This window comes from Salvelinus namaycush, chromosome 26, assembly GCF_016432855.1.
Source record: "Salvelinus namaycush isolate Seneca chromosome 26, SaNama_1.0, whole genome shotgun sequence".
NCBI lineage: Eukaryota > Metazoa > Chordata > Actinopteri > Salmoniformes > Salmonidae > Salvelinus > Salvelinus namaycush.
The window spans coordinates 22,951,534-22,978,195 of NC_052332.1; the positions used below are offsets into that span (position 1 = coordinate 22,951,534).

Genomic DNA, 26,662 nt, shown 5'->3' on the forward strand with positions numbered 1-26,662 from the left:
AGCTTGATTAGCAACCCCCTCCTTCCACATCATATTGTACGCCTTTTCGACTAATACCATATAGGTCAGGGATCATCAACTAGATTCAGCATGCGACGATTTTTCCTTGAGCGGATGGTCGGGGGCTGGAACATAACAATTTGTAGACCGCTTTAGTTCTAGTTCCCCATTAACCACTAAATTACTGCAAGTACGAGTAGAACATTCAGTAAAGTTTTTCATAATTACTGTAGGTGGGTGCTTACATTCGTCATATTTCACACATGTACAAGTATGTATTATACACGTTATAAAATTCATTTTTTGCATATCCCACTCCCCCTGAGACACCCTCATAGAGTGGGGTCACGGCCAGGGTTCAGCCATTATTTGAGTGTCAATCGCATAGCAATGATCGCAGAGACCATGTGATGAGTGATAATGGCGCCAGAGGGGATGGCTGTTGTTTTACGGGCTCCTAACCAACTGTGCTATTTTTTATTTTTTTTCACATTGTTTGTAACTCATTTTGTACATAATGTCTCTTATGACCGAAAAGAGCTTCTGGACATCAGAACAAAGATTACTCACCTCGAACTGGAATAATATTTTTTCTTTAATGAGTCCGACGCGAAGGATATACTGCTTTGTCGAGACAAGGCCCAAATCCCAGTCATCTGTGTGAAGATAAAACAGAGAAAAAGGGGGAGGAGGGTGGGGTACCTTGTAAGAATTTGCCGACGAGTAGGTAAACCATCACTACCCTCAGTATTATTGGCCCATATTTTCAATCATTGGGAAACAAACTGGACAATCTACTATTAAGACTATCCTACCAACGGGACATTAAAACTGTAATATCTTATGTTTCCCCGAACCGTGGCTAAACGACGACACAGATATTATAAAGCTGGCTGGCTTCTCCATGCATCGGCAGGACAGAGCTGCTACGTCTGGTAATATGAGCTGTTGTGCAATGTCTAATATTAAAGAAGTCTCAAGGTATTGCTCACCTGAGGTAAAATACCTCATGATAAGCTGTAGACCACACTATCTACCAAGGGAGTTCTCATCTATATGAAGGCCAGCATCCCTGAGTCGCCTCTTCACTGTTGAGACTGGTGTTTTGCGGGTACTATTTAATGAAGCTGCCAGTTGAAGACTTGTGAGGCATCTGTTTCTCAAACTAGACACTCTAATGTACTTGTCCTCTTGCTCAGTTGTGCATCGGGGCCTCCCACTCCTCTTTCTATTCTGGTTAGAGCCAGTTTGCGCTGTTCTGTGAAGGGAGTAGCACACAGCGTTGTACGAGATCTTCAGTTTCTTGGCAATTTCTCACATGGAATAGCCTTCATTTCTCAGAACAAGAATAGGCTGACGAGTTTCAGAAGAAAGTCTTTGTTTCTGTCCATTTTGAGCCTGTAATCGAACCCACAAATACTGATGCTCCAGATACTCAACTAGTCTAAAGAAGGCAGTTTTTTGCTTCTTTAATCAGCATATCTGTCACGGCCGTTTAAAGGAGTGGACCAAGGCGCAGCGTGATTAGAATCCATTCTTCTATTTATTTAAACAAAGAACACTTTAACAAAACAAACCGTGAAGCCAACGTAGTGCTCACAGGCAACTAAACAAGGACAATCACCCACGAAATACTCAAGGAATATGGCTGCCTAAATATGGTTCCCAATCAGAGACAATGATAAACAGCTGCCAATCTAGGCAACCATAGACATACAAAACACCTAGACTAGTAACAAACCCCATAAACATACAAAAACCCTAGACAGGACAAAAAACACATATCACCCTTGTCACACCCTGACCTAACCAAAAATAATGAAGAAAACAAAGAATACTAAGGTCAGGGCGTGACAATAACAGTTTCAGCTGTGCTAACATAATTGCAAAATAGTTTTCTAATGATCAATTAGCCTTTTAAAATGATAAACTTGGATTAGCTAACACAACGTGCCATTGGAACACAGGAGTGATGGTTACTGATAATGGGCCTCTGTATGCCTATGTAAATATTCCATTAAAAATCAGTTTCCAGCTACAATAGTCATTTACAACATTAACAATTTTTACACTGTATTTCTGATCTATTTGATGTTATTTTAATGGACAGAAAATCTGCTTTTCTTTAAAAAATAAGGACATTTCTAAGTGACCCCAAACTTTCGAACGGTAGTGTATATATATAAAAAAATCTGTCTACAGACACAAACATAACACAATTTGAAGTCAAATAGGGTAGAGTCTTACAGGTATTGGAAACAACATTGGCTGTGGATACGGTGGGAACATGGGGTCTGAGCAAGTGTGATGTCATTAATGTTTGTGGAACTGTAAGTAAATGTTAGTTTGTATGTTTTTTGTTTACAAAAATAAGCAAAAAATTGAAATCTAATTATACAGAAAAGTGGCTTTAGCAGCAGATACGTAGGTAGAGAAGGTAGAGAGGAGGGAGTGAAAGGATGATAACTTCTGGAGGACCTTTCCTCCATTTTCGCTTAGCTGCTTGCAGCCCTGTTCCATAAGCTCACCATGAGTCACTCAGCCATGGAGAAGGAGGTCCGAGCCGGCCGGGAGGAAAGGGGACAGTGCGAATCATAGGATGTGGAAAGGGAGGCGAGTAGGATAGAAGAGGAGAAGGGAGTGGGAGAGCGAGAGCGAAGATTGATACGGCGCATGACCATCTGGGTAGGGGCTAAGTGGGTAGGGTTGGAGGAGAGAGAGACAGAAAAGTAAACAAAGTAGTGATCAGAGACCTGGAGGGAGGTTGCACTGAGATTAGTAGGCGAACAGCCTCTAGTAAAGATGCGGTCAAGCGTATTGCCTGCCTTGTGAGTGGGAGGGGACTGGGAAATGGTGAGGTCAAAAGAGTCGAGGAGGGGAAAGAAAGAGGTAGAAATAAATTAATTGAAGGCAGATGTCGGGAGGTTGAAGTCGCCCAGTACAAAGAGCAGTGAACCATCATCAGGAAATGAGCTTATCAAGTTGTCAAACTCGTTGAGGAACTCTAAGTGCACCCAGTGGGTGATAGATGAAAACAATGTTCATCTTGAGTGGACAAGTGACAGTATGGATTTCAAATGAGATGCACAGGTGAGTGAGGGAGAAAAGAGTGGACCTGTGCCACCACCGCGATGACCAGATGCTATTGGACTATGAGATAACACGTAGTCAGATGAAGAGAGAGCAGCTGGAGTAGCAGTGTTCTCTTGGGTGAGCCATGTCTCCATCTGGGCCAAAATGTCTCGGGACTGAAGGGCAGCATCGGCTGAGATGAACTTGGCATTCTTGACTGCAGATCGGCAGTTCCAAATGCTGCTGGAGACCAAGCCTTGCTTGAAATTGAAGGTAAAACTTTACAAATGTTGTTTATGTTTTGTTCGCTGGAGACATTTATAACTAATGGCGCCGTCTTCTCTTTCCACAGATCAACTCGGCAGAACCGTCTTAGTTTTGGCTACGAGACCACCGCTGAGAAAACAGGGGAGACTGAAGCACTAACTGTAATTGCTAATTGCCTAGCAGAGGGGAAGAGTACACTTCCCACTACTAATTGACTAGGAGAGGAGAAGCCACTGCCCCTCCAATACAGCCACTGATTACGAAAACAACAACAGTAACAAATTGCCCTGCCCCCTAATCCTGGTTGATGTGTCAACTGCAAGTTATGAGCTCTCAGCAGTTCAAACACCAAGTAGTCTACTGGAAGACAGATGGTACTTAAAGTAGATGGCCCTAGCAAGCAAAAAGACAGTACTAGACAACAACAAATTAAGACAAAAATTATACTAACAGTATCACTCCTGGAGATATCAGGAGTCCTCTGGCTATAGACCGAAGCACCTCCTCTTTGAAGAAACTTGAGCAATTGATGTAGACATAATCTGAGTCACAGCACCAATGTAGGAAGTGGAAGGGGTGAAAGCAGAGGTGGTTCGGTGAACTATAGTCAGGTGACCTTGTGTGACATTTCGACCTGAAGGCACCTAGGAGGCAGCTCAGTTAGCTAATGCAAAGTCACGAGTCATGCAGACAACCAGGTTCACTATCTGGTCAGTTACAGCAGTTAAACCAAGGAGCTGAGCAAAGACAGAGTAGAGTACAAGAGGGGGAAAAGATCCATCCACAAACTACATTTGTTCAGAGTCCAGACTTCAGACATGATTAAGTCTCCTGTTCTTTGCTGGGAAAGATGGTTTCATAGAGATAGCCAGGCCTACATCATAGCCTACATCTATTATATTTATGTTATCTTGAATTCTATGGACAGTTTGCTGTACCACATGGATCATTAGGCAAATGTGCTCTGTAAATAGCTCACAGCCATTACATACAGGTCTATTACCTAGCTAGGCCTATATTACTTCAGGTATTCATGTTTCATCAATGAAATGCTTTGTTACTTTGCAACAACATACATGTGGTAACTTTATTGAGAGTCCTCTTGTTTAAATAATAAATAGTTATCAATAGTTTTGGTATTTGAACTATCAAATGTGCAATCCTTGTGCATAGTTTTAATGCTGCACAGGACAATATCCTACAAAGTGCATTGCAATGCTCTGCTAGACTGCCGAAAGACCAACCCACTCCGCCTCACCAACAGTTTACCCAAAAGCATTTTCACGCCCTCGCTGACCCCCAACAGATGTCGAGCTTGACTTTTACGGCACACGCTGCACCCTTCTTTTCGCAGAAGTGACCTAAACCCAAGTTTACATTTGATTCTATTCAACCCAGTGCCGGGTATTAGCCTACACTTACGGGAAGTGTGATGAAGCAGCAGTTACTTTTTTGAGATTGGATACTAGAAGCGGTAGTAGCCAAATTACAGTATTTATTGAGGGAAGCTCATGGCGGCTGTGAGTGTGAGTAGCGGTAGTAGTGACACATCTAGCACCGGCGAAGAGGAGAGGATGAGGCGGTTGTTTCTGACTTGCGACGGCGACGGTGATGGATACATCAACAGGTAGGCTATTTATTAACTACAAGGTGGATTTAGAATTCAATGTTACCTATTGTCCATACATCTAACGTTAGCTACGAGCTGAAATTATTACAATTTATTTAGCTGCGATTCTTTGCTTTAGTTTTGTAATATAAACTAATTTCATTTTCCGGTGAGTTCAGTAGCGAACAATTTCTCAGATTTTGTTTTGACCGCTTCGAAACCATACCTCGGTATTCGAAATATGCCTGAGGCTCGACAACTGGCAAAGGCAACCTACAAAACATCTGCATGCCATGGCGTTTGGCTTGAGGTTTTGAAAGTTCGCTAGCTACTCAAATTTCCGTTTGACGATGGAAATGTTGCAACAGTAATCTAGCTAGATGAAACTAGACCCCCAGACAGTAGACCACTGACTAGCTCCAGAATAGAATAAACTGTTGACCAGTAACATACTGTACTTCTTATTATGTGACCAACAATATCATAATAATTACCATCCAGTTTTTAGCTTGTTACAAGAAAATGTATCGATGCTCATGTTCTAATAGCTTATGCACTAATGCTGTTCATTACTGCTTTCCCGCAGCCCCATGTTTATTGACGAGGCCTTAGCCTACATACTGTAAATAAACACCAAACCTCCAACGCCGATCACAGCAACTGGTTTTGATGCAGCACCCAAAGACACATCAAGATGGCATGAGCCAGTCAAGATCACAGAGAAAACTCATGAGCACAGGGAACTGAAATTGAACATTTGCCCATACCTCGGGATAAGAATCTAGGCCTATTCCTGTCCTAACATAGTCTTGTGAGTGTGAGTTATGGTGGCAGTAAGTTATTAAGTTACAGCTTACACAGCGATATGAGTTATAATCACAGTGGTGGTCTCTAATTATAAGATGTTTATGAACTCTGAAGTGTTGATTGTTCTTGTTAGTAAATAAAGTAGGCCCGCTGAAGGCTATACACAAGCAGAGTGAGCAGTGAGGAAAATTAAAACATGCAGGAGAGGAGCTAGAGCTTAAGAGTATTGGCACTTTTGACTCAACTCAAACACATCTGTTCTTCTGTTTTTACAGGGAAACCCATGGTTTGCTTAGCCACTTGAGATACTATTTGTTGCCTAGAATGCACTGTATAAAATGGATTTGTTGCCTCTGTAAGGCATTAAAGGTGACAAAATGAACCATGCATTCAAACCCTTAGACATGAAACTGATGAATAAGATATCCATTGTGCTAAATAACTATAGCTTGAAGGGCATACAGGGATCAAATCCCCTGTCTAGGGGAATATATTTTGCCTGACACGAATTGTGTGCTTTTCAACTTCATCTAAGAAACCCATTTAGCCCCTCTAAACCTTTTCTAATATTACTTTTAACTTCTTTGAGAAGTGAAGCACATTTCTCAGGCTGGTGCCCTGGTTAATGTATCAGAAATTCAGGTTAGTGCTGAAACTAGTACACCACTCTTCAGACAATTGAAAACCATTCTCTTCCTCTCTCTCCCTCTCCTTTTCCCTCTGCCTTTCTTTCCTTCTCTATCTTATGTCCTTCTCTCCCTTTCTTTTTCTATCTCCCTCTCTCCTGTTAGGAATGACCTGCTGATGGTGTGCAGACAGCTAAACATGGAGGAGTCTGTGGCAGAGATTATGGGCCAGCTGGGAGCGGATGAGCGAGGCAAGATCTCCTTCGAGGACTTCACCCGCTGCCGCATGCAGCTGGTCAACGAGATCCGCAAGGAAGAGGGCGAGCTCTCCCAACGCTCCCAGGACTCTGAAACTAGGAAGCTCAGGGAACACATCGCCTCTTGGCCAACCAGCAGCGAGAACAGCCTGGGTGAGTTTGGAGATAGCCAATCACGATTAGGCACTATTGGAAACGGTATTGTTGAACAAGAGACGGCAACTAATCACAGCTGCCTACAAGCATAAAACCAACTAAGAACAGGCAACACCAAACAACTAAACCTAACATCCAACAACTAACCACAAACTTCCACTTACTCTTATACCACAGTCATTAACCATAAACAACTGACACCAAACCTCTAACAACCACAACATAACCTGCATGACTGAGGCTAGGGTTTTTAGCTTTGTTGCTAGCCTAAACCTTCAGTGACCTTTGTTTTAATTGTTCCTGGAACATCAGGGAGTGCTCATTATTGTGTAATGAAATGAGAGCATAATGACCAGGAATGTTTACCTCAAGCCCATTCACAAACATGGGCCATTTATAGTGACTAATTCAATCAGCCTAACTCGACCCACTTTACATGTGCATGAAACCACTTCAAAAGTAATCCACAGAGTACAAAAAATTTAAATCTACTTGCACAGGGAAGCAATAAGGCATGCAGAAAAATATGTAGACTGAGGTTCTTTTAAATCAGATCTGGTTGGGAGTGTAAACCCTTGACAGTGTTTATTAGTTATGAGTTACTACCTGTTTAGTTTTGATTTATAACATGTGTCCCCTAGGGGCCCTGTCAGGGGCCAGAGAGAGCTGGGAGTACGACTCTGGGGCCAGGGACCTCCAGAGTCCAGACATACAGCCTCGGCAAACACAGACCCAGCAGCAGCCAGCCATCCTCCAGAAGGTCCTGGAACTGCCTGGGACTGTCCTAGAACAGCAGGCTGCCCTTCATATGCTCCTGTCCCAGACCAGCGCCCGCTGTGTCCCCCTGGGGGGAAATTACCTGGAGCTGGCCAACACAGTGAGTATGCCTCTGGGTAGGTGTAGTAAGGCTGGTATTGCTCTAGAGGGCAGTGCTGCTCATGATAACGCAATTTTCTCACATTCTCCTCTCCTGTTTATAGTAATAGTGCTGGTGGTAGCATTGCATTGTATTGATTCCTGGTATGTTTCCTTTAGAATTTTCTTGTGAGCCACCCAATGAGCAAATTAGGCCTAGTTGTTTCTAGTCACAAGCCATTCTCCGGCCCAGTACAAATTGGCTGCCAGTGCCACCCACCATTTGGTAAACCCTGATTTAGGACATAACGGTAAGATTAGGGAGTATCAGCTGACTACTTAGCCTCTGAGTTATGAGATCTTTATTACGGCCAATGATGAAGGAATGAGTATGTAATGAATGGTGGTCTGAAGAAATTGGAATTCCAGAACAGACAACAGTGTTTATGTAAGCTGTCCTGGCACCTCCAACCCTCATACTCAGTGTAGTAGGTAACACACAGAACCCTGAGAAGTGTTGTCATGCTGTGTGAAAGTTGAACCATTGAAAATAAATATAATCTCCTACTGGGAAGGGACTGTCGCTGTATAAAAGGGGGGGAATGAATTAAGGGTAGGTGTAGTAAGGCTGGTATTGCTCTAGAGGGCAGTGCTGCTCATGATAACGCAATTTTCTCACATTCTCCTCTCCTGTTTATAGTAACCACCTGCCTGTATGGCTTGACATCATGGTACCCCCTTTTTATGATTAGGAGAGGGTAATTCTAGAGCTGTGCATAAGACTGGGCAACGTAGCCATTCATCTATAATGAGGATTTCTCAATTCCAGAAGTGAATTTAATTTAAGATTACTTCCTGGATTGATTAAATTGAAATTACATTTATTCTAACTGTGACACCATCCCTGTGTCTTTACTCTTCAGCAAGATAACTTGTCAAACCCACAGAACTCTTTTGACTATAGAAACACAGTGGTGTATCGCAATACATTTTCTGCTTGGTCCGGGTAAGGATTCCAACTCTCGGGTCGGGTGCCATGCGGTGGGTGTAGCTGGTGCATGGAACCTCCCGCACCTCAAACTCAAATATCTCCAATCCAAAGTTAAATCTAGAATTGGCTTCCTATTTCGCAACAAAGCATCCTTCACTCATGCTGCCAAACATACCCTCGTAAAACTGACCATCCTACCGATCCTCGACTTCGGCGATGTCATTTACAAAATAGCCTCCAATACCCTACTCAATAAATTGGATGCAGTCTATCACAGTGCCATCTGTTTTGTCACCAAAGCCCCATATACTACCCACCACTGTGACCTGTACACTCTCGTTGGCTGGCCCTCGCTTCATACTCGTCGCCAAACCCACTGGCTCCAGGTCATCTACAAGACCCTGCTAGGTAAAGTCCCCCCTTATCTCAGCTCGCTAGTCACCATAGCAGCACCCACCTGTAGCACGCGCTCCAGCAGGTATATCTCTCTGGTCACCCCCAAAGCCAATTCCTCCTTTGGCCGCCTCTCCTTCCAGTTCTCTGCTGCCAATGACTGGAACGAACTACAAAAATCCCTGAAACTGGAAACACTTATCTCCCTCACTAGCTTTAAGCACCAGCTGTCAGAGCAGCTCACAGATTACTGCACCTGTACATAGCCCATCTATAATTTAGACAACTACCTCATCCCCTACTGTATTTATTTATTTATTTTGCTCCTTTGCACCCCATTATTTCTATTTATACTTTGTACATTCTTCCATGCAAATCTACCATTCCAGTGTTTTACTTGCTATATTGTAGTCAGGCGCAGGAGAGCAGAGATTAGTGAACAAAGAAGCACTTTACTGAGGCAATAGTAAGAACAGAACGCAACTGCGTCACAAAAACAAATGCCCAAAGAACAAGTGAGGCAGCACAAAGTACAACAACCAAGTACAAAGTACCGGCTGCCACAAATCACGGGTACAAATAAAACCCGGCGCAACCCAGCCGGATGCGTGCCAATCTAGACAATTAACAATACCCCACACAGACATGGAGGGAACAGAGGGCGAAATACACATAGTAATCATGAGGAGATGTAAACCAGGTGTGTGGAAAACAAGACAAAACAAATGGAAAAAATTGCCGCCCGAACAAGGAGAGGGACCAACTTCGGCGGAAGTCGTGACATCGGGGCTCTCCTTGTCACTTAGCTTTGAGGAGTATCATCATAGGGGTATCAGCATAATCTCCATCACCTTACCTGAGCAGTGCTCACACCATCACACCCCTTCATTAATGCATCCATATTTATTATGAATCATATGGGGCAGTCTCATGAGCTGCCATGTCCCCTTCCTATATCAGCTTTCAGGGCTGGGCGTCCTTATGGACCCACATAAATCATTTAGTGGTTTATTACTGAGATTAACATCATGACACCGTCTCTGTGTAGATTAGTACAGGCACCGGAGAGAATGTGAGGTTGAACGTTATCAGTTGTCAGTGACAGAGCGTGATGTTTGTGTCTGAGTGAGAAAGTGTAGTCACTAGTCACCCCCCCCACACACACGCAATTAGAAGCCCCACTTTAGGGGCTTGTCCTGCCGGCACTGCTATATACAGCCGTTTCGATTACAGCCCTAATGGAACATCTGGTTGCTGACACAGGGAGGATGTGTAACTATCAATGCTTTGGTTGTCTGTAGGTCGACCTGGGACTTTATGGACGTGTTCGTGTCATGTTTTTGGATGTTTTCAGACTAGGGAGAACGTACAGAATGGATGCTATGTAGCCAATGATTTTATTTTCATGCCAGGGTTGGTCCTTTTTTATATATGTTTATGAAAGGCCTACATGTAAAAGTCCAAATGTGTGATTTAGGATACGTTTTAACTTCCTTCATGCACTCACATAGACCATGTGACTTGTTAGTATGTGGAGGCCTTGTATTATGTTCTGTCGTTGAAGGCCATTTATTAATATTAAGAGATGGTTTTATACATCAGCTGATGAGTCCAGAGTGAATCCTTCATTTTCTCCTGTGTGAATAGAAGTGCGTGTGCGTGCACGTGCATGCGTGGCGTACGTGAGAGTGAGTGAATGTTTATGTGCATCAGTCAGCGTTGTGTATAGCAGAGAATACATTGCCTTCCCTGGTTGAATAGAATCCCATGCCCCCTCACCCAACACTCATTACCTAACTTCGTCTCCCTCTACACTTAGCAAACAACATTGTGTTTTGAGGGAAATAATGTGTACGTCATTATCTCCCTGAGAAGAAACTTAATTCCTGGGTTTGCAGATTGCTTTCTATTGCAGCTAGAGTTCATTCACACTCCTATTCATTAGCTGGTATTTTATTGGCTAGTTAGGGGGAATTAAGGGAATGCTGTTACCTTGTTGGCTGAAGCCAGCATCCAACAAGGGCTGTAAAGGCAGATTAACACTGTCAATGGAATCATTGGACACATGCAGCGGACGTAAACAGATTAAACAATGAGGATGGTATATCACTGTCAATGGGAATTTCTGACCGTATTGAACTGAAACCTAAACTTTTCAAATCCCTTTTTTATTTGGACAGCTCTGTGCACTTTGACCCCGAAAAGAGGACTCTCTTTCTGAACAGTCTCAGACCCTGTTTGAGTACTTGCACCCTTCTTTCTTTCCTTGTGGTAGTCTGTTGGGGTTTGGATAAGTGAAAACACCTGTTGCTGTCATCAATCCAACCCTTGTGACAGTTTCACTTATTTTGCTATTATTCCAACCACGTCTGTGTATCTGTGATAACTGCAAGGGAGGAAGAAAAGGAGAATTTGTAGGCCTAAGTATTGGGACAGGGCCCTGATTTGATTCATGATTACTCGTTGCAGTTGTCTTTAGCCTGAGGGCTGAGCTTCTTTCGGGCCTAGATGCCTCATAGGTTAAACAAAGAAATCCCACACTATACCATTCTTGAGTACACCGTGTGGCCTTGTAATATATTTTCTAGCCCTTCGGTAAATACTTTACTGTGGTGGGTTGTCTCAGTTGAGCACATCTTGATATTCCTCTCCCTCTTTTGAGGAAGTACATATGTACTGGAGCACTCAAGTGTTGTTGCCTTTCAGCCAAGCTCTTTCCATCACCACTCCTGATTGTATAAAGGTTGGCTGTGAGGGTACTCTAGATTGAAAACCTGGCCAATATGCTGAGCCCAGCACACACAGGCCCATCTCGTTAGTGTTGGGACGCATGCCTCCTCTCTCCCTCATTCTCTCTCTCTCATACACCATCTAATCATCCCTAACATACATGTTCCCCGGGATTGCAGGCATGATTCATGCCTGTAACACACACATGACATGCTCACATGGATGCGCACACACAGTTAAGTGCCATCTCATCAGCGCTGCTGGGATACACTCGCTGATCACACCCATGATTCATGCCTCACACACACAAACACACACACAGTTTAGTGCCATCTCATTATTGGGCTCATTAACCGTTGACCCACCAATCACTCAGCCCAGAGGGCCCACTGCATTCAGCAACTTTTATGCTAGTCGATTGTCGATTTCGAAACTCTCAAGTAGTTCACTCTATCTTCATGCAACCTTAGATTGGCCTTGAAAATCAAGATTCCTTGAGTCAAATGGTTGTGACACTTGATTATTGCAAAGTGAGATAAATGTTGTCTATTTAACGGTTTCTTGAAAACAGTGGTTGCTACCTGAGATGGCTTGGGGTTTCAATCTCATAGTGGGTAATGCTTTAATACGTGATTCAAAGAGATGTTTTGCTCTGTAATGCTGTCCGCCCATACACACCCACACACACACACACTCACACTTGTTCCTCCACCATTACATTAAATCCCATCCTCCTTGAATACTGTACACTGGCAGCGGCAGCACTAGTATATAACCTCCCATTCATGAGAAGGCCACTGTCATTTATTAATTCCATTCATGTGTAGCATGCTCTAGTACTTTACAACTTAATGTATGGTAAGCTAAAGCCACAGGTTGCAACCATACAGGCTGAAATAGGCTATCCATAGTCAGATCTCTCTTTACACTAGTGTTTTGCAAGACACTTTTGTCTGATCTAAATTACATGCCACTTACAGTGGCTTGCGAAAGTGTTCACCCCCCTTGGCATTTTTCCTATTTTGTTGTATATATATATATCATGTGACACTTAGATTGCACACAGGTGGACTTTATTTAGCTAATTATGTGACTTCTGAAGGTAATTGGTTGCACCAGATCTTATTTAGGGGCTTCATAGCAAAGGGGGTGAATACATATGCATGCAACACTTTTCAGTTTGTAAATTTTTTTTTAAAGTATTTTTTTCCACTTCACCAATTTGGACTATTTTGTGTATGTTCATGACATGAAATCCAAATAAAAATCTATTTAAATTACCGGTTGTAATGCAACAAAATAGGAAAAACGCTAAGGGGGATGAATACTTTTGCAAGGCACTGTACAGTATATAGACCTGTTTAAACAGCCTCTATATGGCAGTTTCTCTTTAAGGATCATACATGTGTAATATTCCCACTGGTGTGGATGGTGAGGTTTTGTCCATAGCGGAAGTGCCGAGCTTGCTGTATCTTTCTCACTACTGGTCTCCATCTGGTGTCTCAGTATGAAATCCTCCTATGATATGACACCAGGGCATCAGCCAAGCCCCAAAATAGAGCAAAGTAATCCTAATACATGAATATACAGTTACTAATGGATCTTTTCTAGACATCCAAGACAGCATAAAGACAAATTAATATAAAGTACCAGTCAAAAGTTTGTACACACCTACTCATTAGTTTTTATTTTTTTAAACTTGTTTTACTATTTTCTACATTGTAGAATAATAGTGAAGACATCAAAACTATGAAATAACATAAATGGAATCATGTAGTAACCAAAAAAGTGTTAAACAAATCTAAATATATTTGATATTCTTCAATTTTTTATTTATTTTATTTAACCTTTATTTAACCAGGAAGGGCTCACTGATTTTTCAAGAGCGTCCTGGCCAATAACCCAACACACCTCCAGGATGTATAAGGGCTATTTGATCAAGAACGAGAGTGATGGAGTGCTGCATCAGATGACCTGGCCTCCACAATCACCTGACCTCAACCCAATTGAGATGGTTTGGGATGAGTTGGACCGCAGAGTGAAGGAAAAGCAGCCAACAAGTGCTCAGCATATGTGGGAACTCCTTCAAGACTGTTGGAAAAGCGTCCCAGGTAAAGCTAGTTGAGAGAATGCCAAGAGTGTGCAGAGATGTTTATCAAGGCAAAGGGTGGCTACTTTGAAGAATATAAAATATATTTTGATTTAACCCCTTTTTCTTGGTTACTACATAATTCCATATGTGTTATTGCATAGTTTTGATGTCTTCACTATTAATCTAAAATGTAGAATATAGTAAAAAATAAGGAAAAACCCTTGAATGAGTAGGTGTGTCCAAACTTTTGACTGGTACTGTATGTTAGTTAACTATGCAGTGTTTGATGAGTGTAGGGAGGAGGACGTGTATTTTGACAAAATTAGCTTACGGAGGGAACAGTGTTTTTACCAGAGGAAGAGAAGTGCTTGGAGGATGAGGGGAGGAGGACCAGTCATGCTGAGAGGATGTAGACACAGCCGAGCGGTCTTGCCACATGTTAATGGAGGAGGGGAAGGAAGACGGGGAGAGGAATAGGTAGAGGGGTAGGCAGGGGAGGAAGATACACAGTCACCAGGGGAATGATCCAGAACAGGAATGTGCATCCCGAGCCTCCTGTTTCTTCTCTTGCCTCAGGGAACACGCACGCACGCACGCACGCACGCACGCACGCACGCACGCACGCACGCACGCACGCACGCACGCACACACACACACACAATCCCTTTTCCACACCAGCCTTGGTTCATGTCTTGTTTGATGTTTGTGAGTTGCGAGTTGTAAGCTAGCCTGGCTAGTGGTCTTGCAAAGCCTGTTCCCCCATTTTTACCATCCTCCCAAAGAGCACTCAAGTTTCTACATAGCCTACCAAGTATGAATCCAGACACAGGCATGTATCAGTCTGAAGCAGCTTGGTTATTCTGGCGCCTCTGTTTAAGTCTCCATCAGCACTATGTGGTATAAAGCTGTAATGGATGACTTATATGTGCCTTAGATTGCTCTTTAAAAAGCACAAGCCTCAGCCATTCCTAAGCAGGCACTAATCCTGATCTTAGCATCGATCACAGGGAAGCTCTCTGCCATCTATCTCTCTGTGTGCTGTATGTCACTGCATGTGAGTAATTGTATTTACCCATTACTTGATGACAATAATTACTTTTGTCCAGGCATTAAGCCCAGAGGTCAGCCTCAACTTGACCTCTGGCATTCAATGAGCCAGAGAGTAGAAATTACATGGCCCTCTCTTCCTGGATTGGTAAATGTATTTATCATTGTGAAATGTCAAAGGGAAAACATTAAATTCCCCTAAGTACAAAAAGTAATTAAGTTAGACTTTAAGTTGTGGAACGTCCACAGGATAGTAGTACAATAAAGCTATCCTTCTCAGTCACTTCTTTCAAAATGGCAGATGTTGTTTTGAACTTACAGCTGAGCTGAGGAAGAGCTGAATCAATTTGTGCCTAACTCATGGTCAAAATCGCACAATTAATAGACGTGTCCAGTTGTGGAAGGCATAACCAGTTGTGACAGGTGTTATGTCAGTCTTATAGCAGCATTATGTCTTCCTGCTTTAGTGGGAGTTTTTCAATAGATCATACACTGTTATTAAAAGCCTTTACTCAGCAGGTAGAGAAAGAATGGCACCACCAGCCTGGCCCTTAGCCAGTCCTTCCTCTATGGGGGCTAGCTGCTGCACTGTTTGGATAAGTGTCTGTATCTCTGGATAGCCCTAAACCCATAGCCCCCCTTGTGTGCTGGGCTAGCCTTATCGCTATCTGCCCTCAAACCTTAGCCCTCCCTGTGTGCAAGGCTAGGCCTATCGCTATCTGCCGACAACTCCTAGCCCTCCTTGTGTGCTAGTTCTGCTAGCTTTATTGCTATCTGCCCTGCAGTTGATTTGATTTCACACGCAAGCAAGTTGGGTTTCACTGTGTCACTGACTCTGTACCTCTCCCAGTGCCACTCCTCTTTTCTGTACCTCTTGGAAAAGTGCCCAGAAAAGCATTAGCGAATCTCCAATACATCTGCCCAGCCAGCACCACTGCACTGCACAGACACTGTCCTCCAAGCTCGGTCAGTTGCTAACAAGGTGTTAGCTGTGATGTGTTGGCCTAGTTTGAAGTTGTAATGGCTCTTTTGAAATAACATGTGGGTGTTGGAAGGCTGTTGAGGGGACTGTGTGTTAGTGATGAGGTAAGTAAAGCTTAAGAGGTGACGGGACAGGAGGATGAAAGAGATGGATGGTATTTTTGTGGGGAAAGTCTCTAGGTCATGTCAGCCCTGTAGCATAGAGCTGGGTTGCCAGGTTGGAGTGGATGTAGCTAGAGACCAGACCAGAGACCACTGCATAGGCAGTGGGTCTTGGATATCTATGTGGGCGAGGGGAGAGGATGTTGGCTGTTTTACACTGCTGTGTAGATTGGATGAGTAACATGCAATCTATCTTCAGGGATGGCTCTCATTTTAGTCTGGTTGGAGAATCGCTTTCTGTTTGAGCATATTTTATTACATACTCAGCTGTATTTTGGGGCTCCCGAGTGGCGCAGCGGTCTAAGGCACTGCATCTCAGTGCTCAAGGCGTTACTACAGACCCTGGTTCGATTCCAGGCTGTATCACAACCGGCCGTGATTGGGAGTCCCATAGGGCGGCGCACAATTGGCCTAACGTTGTCCGGGTTAGGGTTTGGCCGGGGTAGGCCGTCATTTGTAAATAAGAATTTGTTCTTAACTGACTTGCCTAGTTAAATAAAGGTTAAATAAAATAAAAAATACATTTAAATTGTCTACCTACATGCTGTACTATATTGCTTTACATTGTTCTGTGAGATTGTATTTCCATGTTGTGTAGTGATTGGTATGTGAGCTTTCTTCCACTACTAACCTGTTGGTCTGCACTAGTAACAGCCAAGTGTCATTATGTGAACACATTATTTCTATCTGCCTAGAAAACTTCTCAGGAAAAAGAGAACATTTTGAGGAAAGAAGGGGTCTATTCTCCATATCATTGTTATAGTCCCGTGTAGCTCAGTTGGTAGAGCATGGCGCTTGCAACGCCAGGGTTGTGGGTTCGATTCCCACGGGGGGCCAGTACAAAAAAGTATGAATGTATGTACTTGTAAGTCGCTCTGGATAAGAGCGTCTGCTAAATGACTTAAATGTAAATGTAAATGTAATTGTTCTCATTTAATTTTCACTGGGCAGGGAGAGAGGGAGACGGACTAGACTACACACTCCATACCATTTCTTTCAGTCTCAATTAGAAAGTAAACCAGCTCCCAATGTACCGCTTCATGAATCATACATGCAGGTCTTTTCGCAGGGCCAGAGCAGTTCTGTCTAAACCTAGCCCAGCAGCACCTCTGATATACTCTGAGTACAGAGTTTATCGTTTTGTCTCCTGCTACAGCTCATCTTCCCAATTTGTCTCATGCTGTTTGAATTCTTTTCATTTTATTTTAATATCGTCCTCTTAGAATATCAACGTGGTTTCAACACAGTTCTTTTTTGACCCCCTAGTGAAATAAACGGGAGGACATTAGCCGGGGAATTTATAAAATTTGCAATGAAATATGAATTTCTGTTTGATGCTGTGGTGAAGCTTTGTGCTAAATGATGACAGTTTTAAGTATTTATACTGCCTTGCTTTGAAGTATTACTATTGACTCTGAATTCAGTGATCAGGGCATTGTGAGTTTAAATTATTGTTGGATCATTTTCTAATTTGCATGGCAAGTAAGGGAGAGTTCCAATTAGGGGAATATGCCAGTGTGTGTGTGTGTGTGTGTGTGTGTGTTTCCCCTCTTCATTCTGTTCTTTGTGTGTTTGCATGCTGATGAGCAGTGTCCAGCTTGGAGAGCAGCGTGATTTGTAGCTGAGCTGAAAGGTCAGGATCATCCAAGTGCTTCCTAACACCCCTGCTGTGAGTGAGCACGTCTAAATGAGATTATTGTGATGCTCCTGACGCTCCTGCTGTGTCCATCCACATCTTTGTGTGTGTGTGTATGCTACTCTGCTATGTGGTCTCCTTGGCACCTTGGTTGTTCCTTTATTGTGGCTTCCTGTTACATCACATGTCATATAAAAATCCAACCAATATCAATAGGGGGAGCTAGGGCTGGGCGATATGACGATATATATATCGTGTGACGATAGATGTTTTTCTATCGTTTCATATTATGCTCTATTTTATTTCGTTGTGTCGCAAATCACACTCTTTACGGCAATGTTTTTCATCAATTGGACGTCGCTTTGCATTCTTCCACATGTGCCGTGTGGAAGGATATTTGCAACACAAACAAACATGGAGGAGCACAGAGACACGGAGCTCGTTGTTACGATCGTTGATGGCAGGATCGGACCAAGGTGCAGCGTGGTAGGCGTACATTTTAATTTATTAAATGAACACCGAAAAAACAACAAATACAAAACGAAACGTCTAGTAGGGCTAAACATCACAGTACCAACAACAAGATCCCACAAACTACAGGTGGAAAAAGGCTGCCTAAGTATGATCCCCAATCAGAGACAACGATAGACAGCTGCCTCTGATTGGGAACCATACCCGGCCAACAAAGAAATAGAAAACATAGATTGCCCACCCTGACCTAACCAAATAGAGAATTAAAAGGATCTCTAAGGTCAGGGCGTGAAACTCGTACCTAAAAGAGGGGCTACTTTGGTCACATGGACTTGGTTTGGTTATGAAAAGTCTGACACAGACCATAAAACCGTCCTCTGCAAAATATGCCGCAGGCCGGTCCCGACAACAGGCTCAAACACCACTAACCTCTTTTACCACCTACGTAAGAATCAAGTGAAACAGTACGGAGAGAGTAAACGGATGAGACCCAAAAAAGTACAGTTGAGTGCTCAAAACAAACCACCATCTCAGACGTTGCAAGAGGCCTTTGCCCTCGCCACACCATATGGCAAAGAATCACGAAGATGGAAGGAGATAACAGCTGTCTTTGCATATGTACAGTTTGATCCCCTGCTGATTTTGTACGTTTGCCCACTGACAAAGAAATGATCAGTCTATCATTTTAATTATAGGTTTATTTGAACAGTGAGAGACAGAATAACAACAAAAAAATCCAGAAAAACGCATGTCAAAAATGTTATAAATTGATTTGCATTTTAATGAGGGAAATACGTATTTGACCCCTCTGCAAAACATGACTTAGTACTTGGTGGCAAAACCCTTGTTGGCAATCACAGAGGTCAGACTGTAAGTTGTAACGGCATGGCCCCAATTTTCACGGGCGAGAAACGTGGTTTTCGGGAGTTGGTGCTATACACTCGACCCAAGGTACCAAATGCAAATTGGTGTGACACGTATTAATGCAAAAATAACATGCAAAACAGGCAAGCCCCCCCCCCCCAAAATAAAAAGTAATTATATATATATATACTGTATATATATATATATATTTTTTAGGCCTATATTTATTTTGTTTGCAACTATGGTGTTTTCTATTGACCTTTTTAGATTTTATTCATTAATATTTTATATTTTGTTACATGCTTAATTGAAGATTTGCACAAAGGTTCTAAATTAAAGGAGAAATAATCAAATATGAGTAAGTACCTTTTATTTGTTTAGTATAATACAAAATGTAATAATAAGTAGGCCTTTTACATGTGGTCATTTTATATAAACTATTTATTTATTACAGAAAATGTGCTATATCGTGATATATGTATCGTTATCGTGACATGAAATGACCTATATCGGGATATGAGATTTTGGCTATATCGCCCAGCCCTAGGGGGAGCTGTTGATCCTTTTTTTCCATTCAAAGCGGTGGGCAAGAGGTGGTCGTTCTACCAATTAAAAAAATCCTTAAGTGACTGCCTTTCCCCTTGTCAATTTAGACTAATTCAGATAGGTTAGATTATCATCCATCATTGAACCAAGTAGTCAAATATGCATTACTGGTTGCTCTAAACACTGGTCATCAATATATTAATAAAGTGCTCCAATCTGTTCATATTTAATGAGGCCTGAACGAGCCGCTAATGAACTGGTCTACTAGTGCGCTCTACACACTAAAATTAAGATACGAAAGGAGCCACAATGTCAGAAGTGCACTTTAATAGCTTGAACAGCCTCAGAGAAGAGATGAGGGGAATGTTCTGGAACAGTGTAATTTCTAGAGCTTCATGGAGGAAAAGAGGAGAGGGAGGGGGGAAAAAAGACTGGATGCACTCTGTTGAACATACACTACATGGCCAAAGTATATGAACACTTGCTTGTCGAACATCTCATTCCAAAATCATGGACATTAATATGGAGGTCGGCCCCCTTTGCTGCTATAACAGCCTCCACTCTTTTGGGAAGGCTTTCCACTAGATGTTGGAACATTGCTGCGGGGACTTGCTTTCATTCAGCCACGAGCATTAGGGAGGTCGGGCCCTGATGTTGGCCGATTAAGCTAGGCTCGCAGGACTGGGCCTCCCCAAACTGTTGCCACAAAGTTGAAGCACAGAATCGTCTAGAATGTCATTGTATGCTGTAGCGTTAAGATTTCCCTTCACTGGAACTAAGGGGCCTAGCCCGAACCATGAAAAACAGACCCAGACCATTATTCCTCCTCCACCAAACTTTACAGTTGGCACTATACATGGGGGGCAGGTAGCATTCTCCTGGCATCTGCCAAACCCAGATTTGTCCATCAGATGGTGATGCGTAATTCATCACTCCAGTGAATGCGTTTCCACTGCTTTAGAGTCAAACGGCGGGCGAGCTTTACACCACTCCAGCCGACGCTTGGCATTGCGCTTGTGTACAGCTGCTCGGCCATGGAAACTTATTTAATGAAGCTCCTGACAAGTAGTTTTTGTGGTGACGTTGCATCTAGAGGCAGTTTGGAACTCGGTAGTCAGTGTTGCAACCGATGATCGACAATTTTTACAAGCTACGCACTTCAGCGCTAGGCAGTCCCATTCTGTGAGCTTGTGTTGCCTACCACTTTGCGGCTGAGCCGTTATTGCTCCTAGACGTCTCCACAAAAACAGCACTTACAGTTGACCCGGGCAGCTCTAGCAGAAATTTGACAATCTGACTTGTTGGAAAGGTGGCATCCTATGACCGTACAACGTTGAAAGTCACTGAGCTCTTCAGTAAGGCAATTCTACTGCCAATGTTTGTTTATGGAGATTGCATGGCTGTGTGCTCAATTGTATACACCTGTCAGCAACGGTTGTGGCTGAAATAGCCAAATCCACTCATTTGCAGGGGTGTCCACATCCTTTTGGCCATTTAGTGCTGGGGCAGTCGGACACAGTCTTTTGTGTGAGTGCTGGCCTGAGTTTAGCTAAAAAAACCTGCCGAAAGCTGTGAAAGAGAAACTCCTACAATTGGAGGGAGGGGGAGCCATAGAGGGAGGGGGAGCCATAGAGGGAGGGGGAGCCATAGAGGGAGGGGGAGCCATAGAGGGAGGGGGAGCCATAGAGGGAGGTGGAGCCATAGAGGGAGGGGGAGCCATAAAGGGAGGGGGAGCCATAGAGGGAGGGACAAGCAGAGGGAGGGAGGGAGGGACAAGCAGAGAGAGGGAGGGAGGGACCCGACAGGCAAACTGCAATCTGACAGGCAGCCAACATGCAGAGACGCTGACACACTGGGGAACGCCCCCTGCTACACACACACACACTGAGCCTGGCCCCGGCGAGTTCTCTCCACACACACTCTGGCCGCGGTGGCAGTGCGTGGAGATGACCAGGGGGAGTGGCACGGAGAAGGCGAGCCAGCTAGGAGAGACTCCTGCAGTTTTCCTCAGATACACTCAGGAATGGTTTGCCTGAGGGGCAGCAGGGGCGCTACTGATTTAACAGATAACGGATCATGGAATATGTGCCGGTGTCTGTAACTGTGCACCTCTGAATGGTGTGTGTGAGCGTGTTTGTGTGTGTGGGTGTGTATATACCTCCACCTTTGGTCAGTCTGTGTGTGTGTTCACTCTGATCACGGTGTGGAATAAGGGTATTTTCTGAATGAAGATGGCTGGCCACGGCAGCCAGTGGAAACTGGAGACGACAAGCAGCTGAAGACAAGGAACTAAGGGACTGCTTTTTTCTTTCGTCCCTTTTCGTCCTTCCCTTCGTCCGTCTCTCCTTCTTCTTCACCATCAGGAGGGGGCGAGCCCTGCAATCTTAATCTGTTTGGAGAGTTTGGGAAAATCATGAACTCTTCCGGAGCAGTTGGGAAATTTGGGAGTGAATCCCAGATCGAAGGGGGCAAGGTAAGATGAGTTATCTTTATTTCTAAACAGTTTGGGTTGGAAGTGGTCACTCATGTCTTTTAGGGTTTCTGTGAAATCTGGTTGTCACTCATTTCTAGGTTATTTCAAGGTTTGGACTAGAGGTAGGTCTTCTTTCTTATAGCCCAAGCAAGTTGGCTGTCATTTCTGGAAGGTTTCAGTCAGAGCTGTCAGTCTGTCTTTAATCCCCCTATAAACACTTTTGCCTTCCATGTGGGCAGCGCACGGCTCACTGAGTCTCAAGGCAGCGAGTTGACAGAACATCTGAGTCATCTGGGCTAGTTCTCTACCCCCCTTCTCTCTTCCCTGCCGTCCCCCCTGCCTGCAGCATATTAAATCCTGGTGGGGGGGAAGTTCGGTTTAGGCTAAATACTTCTCAAAGTGGGGGAGGATAGGGGGAAGTGAATTTGGATCAAATGCTTCGGGTGTATTAAGCTCCACACAGAGAAAATAAAATATTAGCTTGCTTGCTAACTAGCACCCTGTTTTCTCTCGCTGTCTTTCCCTTTGACTCTGTAGAACAAGCATAAAACAAACTGCTTGGCCGGTTTGGAAGACTTTAAACTTTTCCAAGGGTTTTTGAGAGGTGGATAGTAAGCAAGCTCTGACTGTTAGTGAAAGCTCTTCTACAGAACCAAGTGTGTGTTTCAAGGTCTTCGTGGCCCCTTTCCCTTCCTAAGGCGTCAGCATGCTTCACTTCGGCTGGCGGCTAGCCGAAGACGTCTAGGCGAACTGAAGGAGTGTGCTCGTATACTCCCTTAAAAGACCTTTGCTTGAAAAACAAGATAAAAGCAGCAATTGTGCTGTTTGTCCATTTTGAGACGTCGTAGCTAGTATACACTTCCTCAAAATAGTCTGAATTAATCTAAGATAACTAAAGAAATCGGTCGTTCATGCATGTTGCACTGCTTTGCTTTATCTTGGCCAGGTCGCAGTAAACGAGAACTCGTTCTCAACTGGCCTACCTGGTTAAATAAAGGTGAGAAAAAAAAGAAAAACAATCATTGACGTTTTTGCAGAAGAGTTCTAAGTAGCACAATTTTACATCTAACTAAGATGTCTGGTGCAGTATTTCTCAATGAAAAAGGGGCGTAGACTTCGGCTCCCGAACTTCGGCTGGCCTCGAGAATTTTTTGTGTGCCCGAACAGCTGAAAAAACCCTTACTGTGGACGATGTGGGGCTTTGCGATGCGCCTTTACCCCCACATCGTCCACAGATCACAAGTCCAAAACATCACAAAATGTTGTCATCATATGTGCACAAACTCTTCCGAACTGTTTTGGCTGGGAGGATGCGGACGCCTTTACCCCCACATCATCCACAGATGAGAACTGTTAAAACTCCCAGAGAGTCACAATGGCTTTCTGTTTTTGTGACTCTCCCAGAGAGTCACAATGGCTTTCCTCTCCTTGTAGAGGCACGTTGTCGAGTGGATCAAGTCCCCCGGGGCCCCTCACTTTTACTTTACTTTATTAGCTTTATTTTTGCAGGGACAGTGTACATTTTAATGAACATTTCAGTAAAATGGCACATTTTCGACCGCAGTCCCTGGTCAGGTTATTTAAAAACACATAAAATGACAATACAGACAGATAATGAACACATACAGAGCAACATATGGCAACACTTAGCAGGTAGACAGAGAAATCACACAAAATGCAACTCAGTCTCCAGTTCTCCAAATGAGTTGAATTTGGGATGATGGCGTTGTGGTCTAACGGGGTTGTAGCCAGCTGTCTCTTCCACACTGCTGCATCCTGTCATCTTAATAGAGCTGTTCAGTGTCACTTTGACTTTGATTTGTAGTTGATGGTGTCGATCAGATTCTGGTCGTTGAAGGGATTGGTTATTAATCATTTGTAGAATGGATTCTGAATAAAGAATAAGACATTGTTTGAAAAGCTGCTGGAATTTGTTTAGAACAAAACTTCGGCAGCTTTTTATGGTCACAGTTTGCTCAGAGGGCTAAGCAGCAGTGTTTTATTGTCTATTCTACCCCGACTAAAGACAGTCATGGTTAGTGTTTTAACTCCCAGGCCAGACTAGAGCTACCCAAATAATCGTCTAGGGAGTAGGCACTGGGCAGCATCGGCCAAATAAACATAGAGCGGCGCTGTATAGACTAGAAACAGAGTGACCTTGGGTGAGGTTGAGGTATTCCATCTTGGCTGTCCAGGGAGGGCTGCCTGGAGAAGACAAATGTAGGGAGCAGGAGGCAGGTATCCAGACTCCTGTCTAGAGACTCTCTATATCTATGTTTCAACCCTACGGAGCAGGGGTGTCAAACTCATTCCACGGATGGCCTAGTGTCTGCAGGTTTTTGCGTTTTCCTTTCAATTAAGACCTAGATAACCAGGTGAGGCCTTACTAATTATTTACATTTTAATTCATCAATCAAGTACAAGGGTGGAGCAAAAACCTTCAGACACTCAGCCCTCCGTGGAATGAGTTTGACATGTGCTATTTCAATGGAGCCAATTTCGATGGGGAGAGGGAGTTCAGTTTTCGTAACTAACAATGTGTGTTAGAGCTCTTTTGGGACAGAGCAGGGGTTAGAGAGAAAACGATGCATGAATGTGTCAACTTGTACTTCTTCACCTCACTAACCCTGCAGCTCTGGTAAAGCAATGTTCAGGGGCTTAGGCTATTTCCCCCAGCCACTTCAAGCACAACGCTGGCTTTCCCTCTAGAGCCAAACTAGGATCTAAAGCAAACCACATTTCTGCCTGCATGAGTGCCCACTCCCAACCTAAAACGGGGAAAGCATACTCTTCCTTATTAGATGAACCATACTCAGATGATCAAAGACAGCGTGTTTTCCATGTCATTTTATTTCTTCACTCCCCTCACATCAAGTCAAAATGTTTTCTTGTCTGGTCAGATGTTTTAGGGGCGTCTTTACCTTCAATTTATGTCAAGGGAAAGCAAACTGGATCTGTCAGTGACTTAACGGCCGCAGCATTGTAAGTGTAGCACTCAGTCATTGTTTGCGCCGCTGATGTTCTAGAGAATCATAATCAACGGTTGAGGCACTCAATCAATGCAGGGAGGAAGAGATGGTGTAACACTGGAGGCTGCAGGAGCGTAGAGCCTTAGTCCCTGTGCCCCCACCGGTTGGTAGGCAACCTGGATTTACTGCGCCTTTAAAGTGGTCTTCTAACTCACTCAACTGGAAAACACAAGAGAAGCAGGGCCTGTAGGTCGAATTTACGAGCTCCTCCTGGTAGGTAGCATAAACCAGAACAATGACCCAGTGTAGGAATGAATAACCGTGGCCCTGTATTTCTTTATCCCCATATTTATTGACGGGTTCCCTCAGTATAATTGAGGGTCTCTAATAAAATGTGCTGTAACATATTTATGACTTTTCTACATTTCTGAATGAATTATGGGAAGGAAGGGAAAATATTGATTGAAGCAACGTTTGCTATTTTATTAGGATCCCCATTAGCTGTTTCTAACATTTTAATGGACAAGAACAGCTCAAAGACAGAACTACATAAATGTAAAACGTCACACACAGCCAACATATCAGTACATACTCAACAAAAATATATTGGTCAAACAACGACGTTGTGCCGTGAGGTGTTGCTTTATCTATTCTTTTACACCTGGTTTGCTGTTGACTTAAGCAATCTGAGATTAGGCTTGGGCGATATACCGTATACCAGCGTATTTTGAAATACAGACAGTGATTCGTGGGGGTGCGTGCTACGTCACTGCTTATAACTATAAATTAAGTATAACTAAGAAATCTAAGATCTGTCAAATAAATTATATCCAGCTCAAGGTTCCAGCTATGCATTTGGCTAGATGTCAAGATCAAGTTTCTTGGTTACAGCACAGACGTTCAAGATCCCTGTTGCCTAAATTGTTTTGCGCGTAAAAATACATATTTTGACGCTATGAAACATCTGGATATTGCCCAACCCTATCTGAGATGGGAGTTCCATACAATCATGGCTCTATATAAGACTGAATTTGGAGACTGTTAAAAGACCCCTGTTGGCATGTCTGGTGGGGTAAGTGTGTGTGTCAGAGCTCTGTCTAAGTTGACGATGCAAACAATTTGGAATTTTCAACACATTGTTTCTTATAAAAAAGAATTGATGCAGTCAGTACTTTTAGCCAAGAGAGACTGTACCGGGCCGTTGGGGCTTACTTTCACCCCTGACTAGGCTTACCTTTTAATTTTATATATCAGTATGCTTAGCGCTTAATGTGCACTGACTACACTCTACAGAAAGTGTTATGCCATGAATATAAAAATGGAGTTATTGATAGTAGGTTTGAATGTAACTGTAACAGACTGTTTTTCTTAACCCTGGCAGTCTCTAACCACAGAGGTTATTTCTTGCTAATACTTTCTCAACTGGTTGAGTGCTCTACGAAAGTCAGAAGGCTGTATGTAGAGATACACCATTCATCACACAAATGTTCTGGGGGGGGGGGGGGGGGGGGTGTGCTATACATCATATCTACTCGTTTACAGGGAGGGGGAGAGAGAGAGCATATGGACTCAGCTACTCCTTTTATATGGAACATGTACAGTGGGTATAGATCACTGTTTCTTTCACCTCCCTAGGGTTCAATTGGTAAAGCCATTGA

The 26,662-nt window shown here is 43.4% G+C and overlaps 1 protein-coding gene across 1 annotated transcript in view; it reads left to right on the forward strand.

The window, feature by feature from the left end:
* The first annotated feature begins 4,666 nt into the window (after positions 1-4,666).
* LOC120021001 (colorectal mutant cancer protein-like) overlaps positions 4,667-26,662 on the forward strand; it is a 154,929-nt gene continuing 132,933 nt past the window's right edge. Inside the window, exons 1-4 of the mRNA XM_038964665.1 lie at positions 4,667-4,966; positions 6,547-6,791; positions 7,436-7,687; positions 21,926-22,035. Of these exons, the coding sequence (XP_038820593.1) occupies positions 4,851-4,966; positions 6,547-6,791; positions 7,436-7,687; positions 21,926-22,035 (723 nt within the window). The 5' untranslated portion in view covers positions 4,667-4,850. The remainder of the gene's footprint in view (positions 4,967-6,546; positions 6,792-7,435; positions 7,688-21,925; positions 22,036-26,662) is intronic.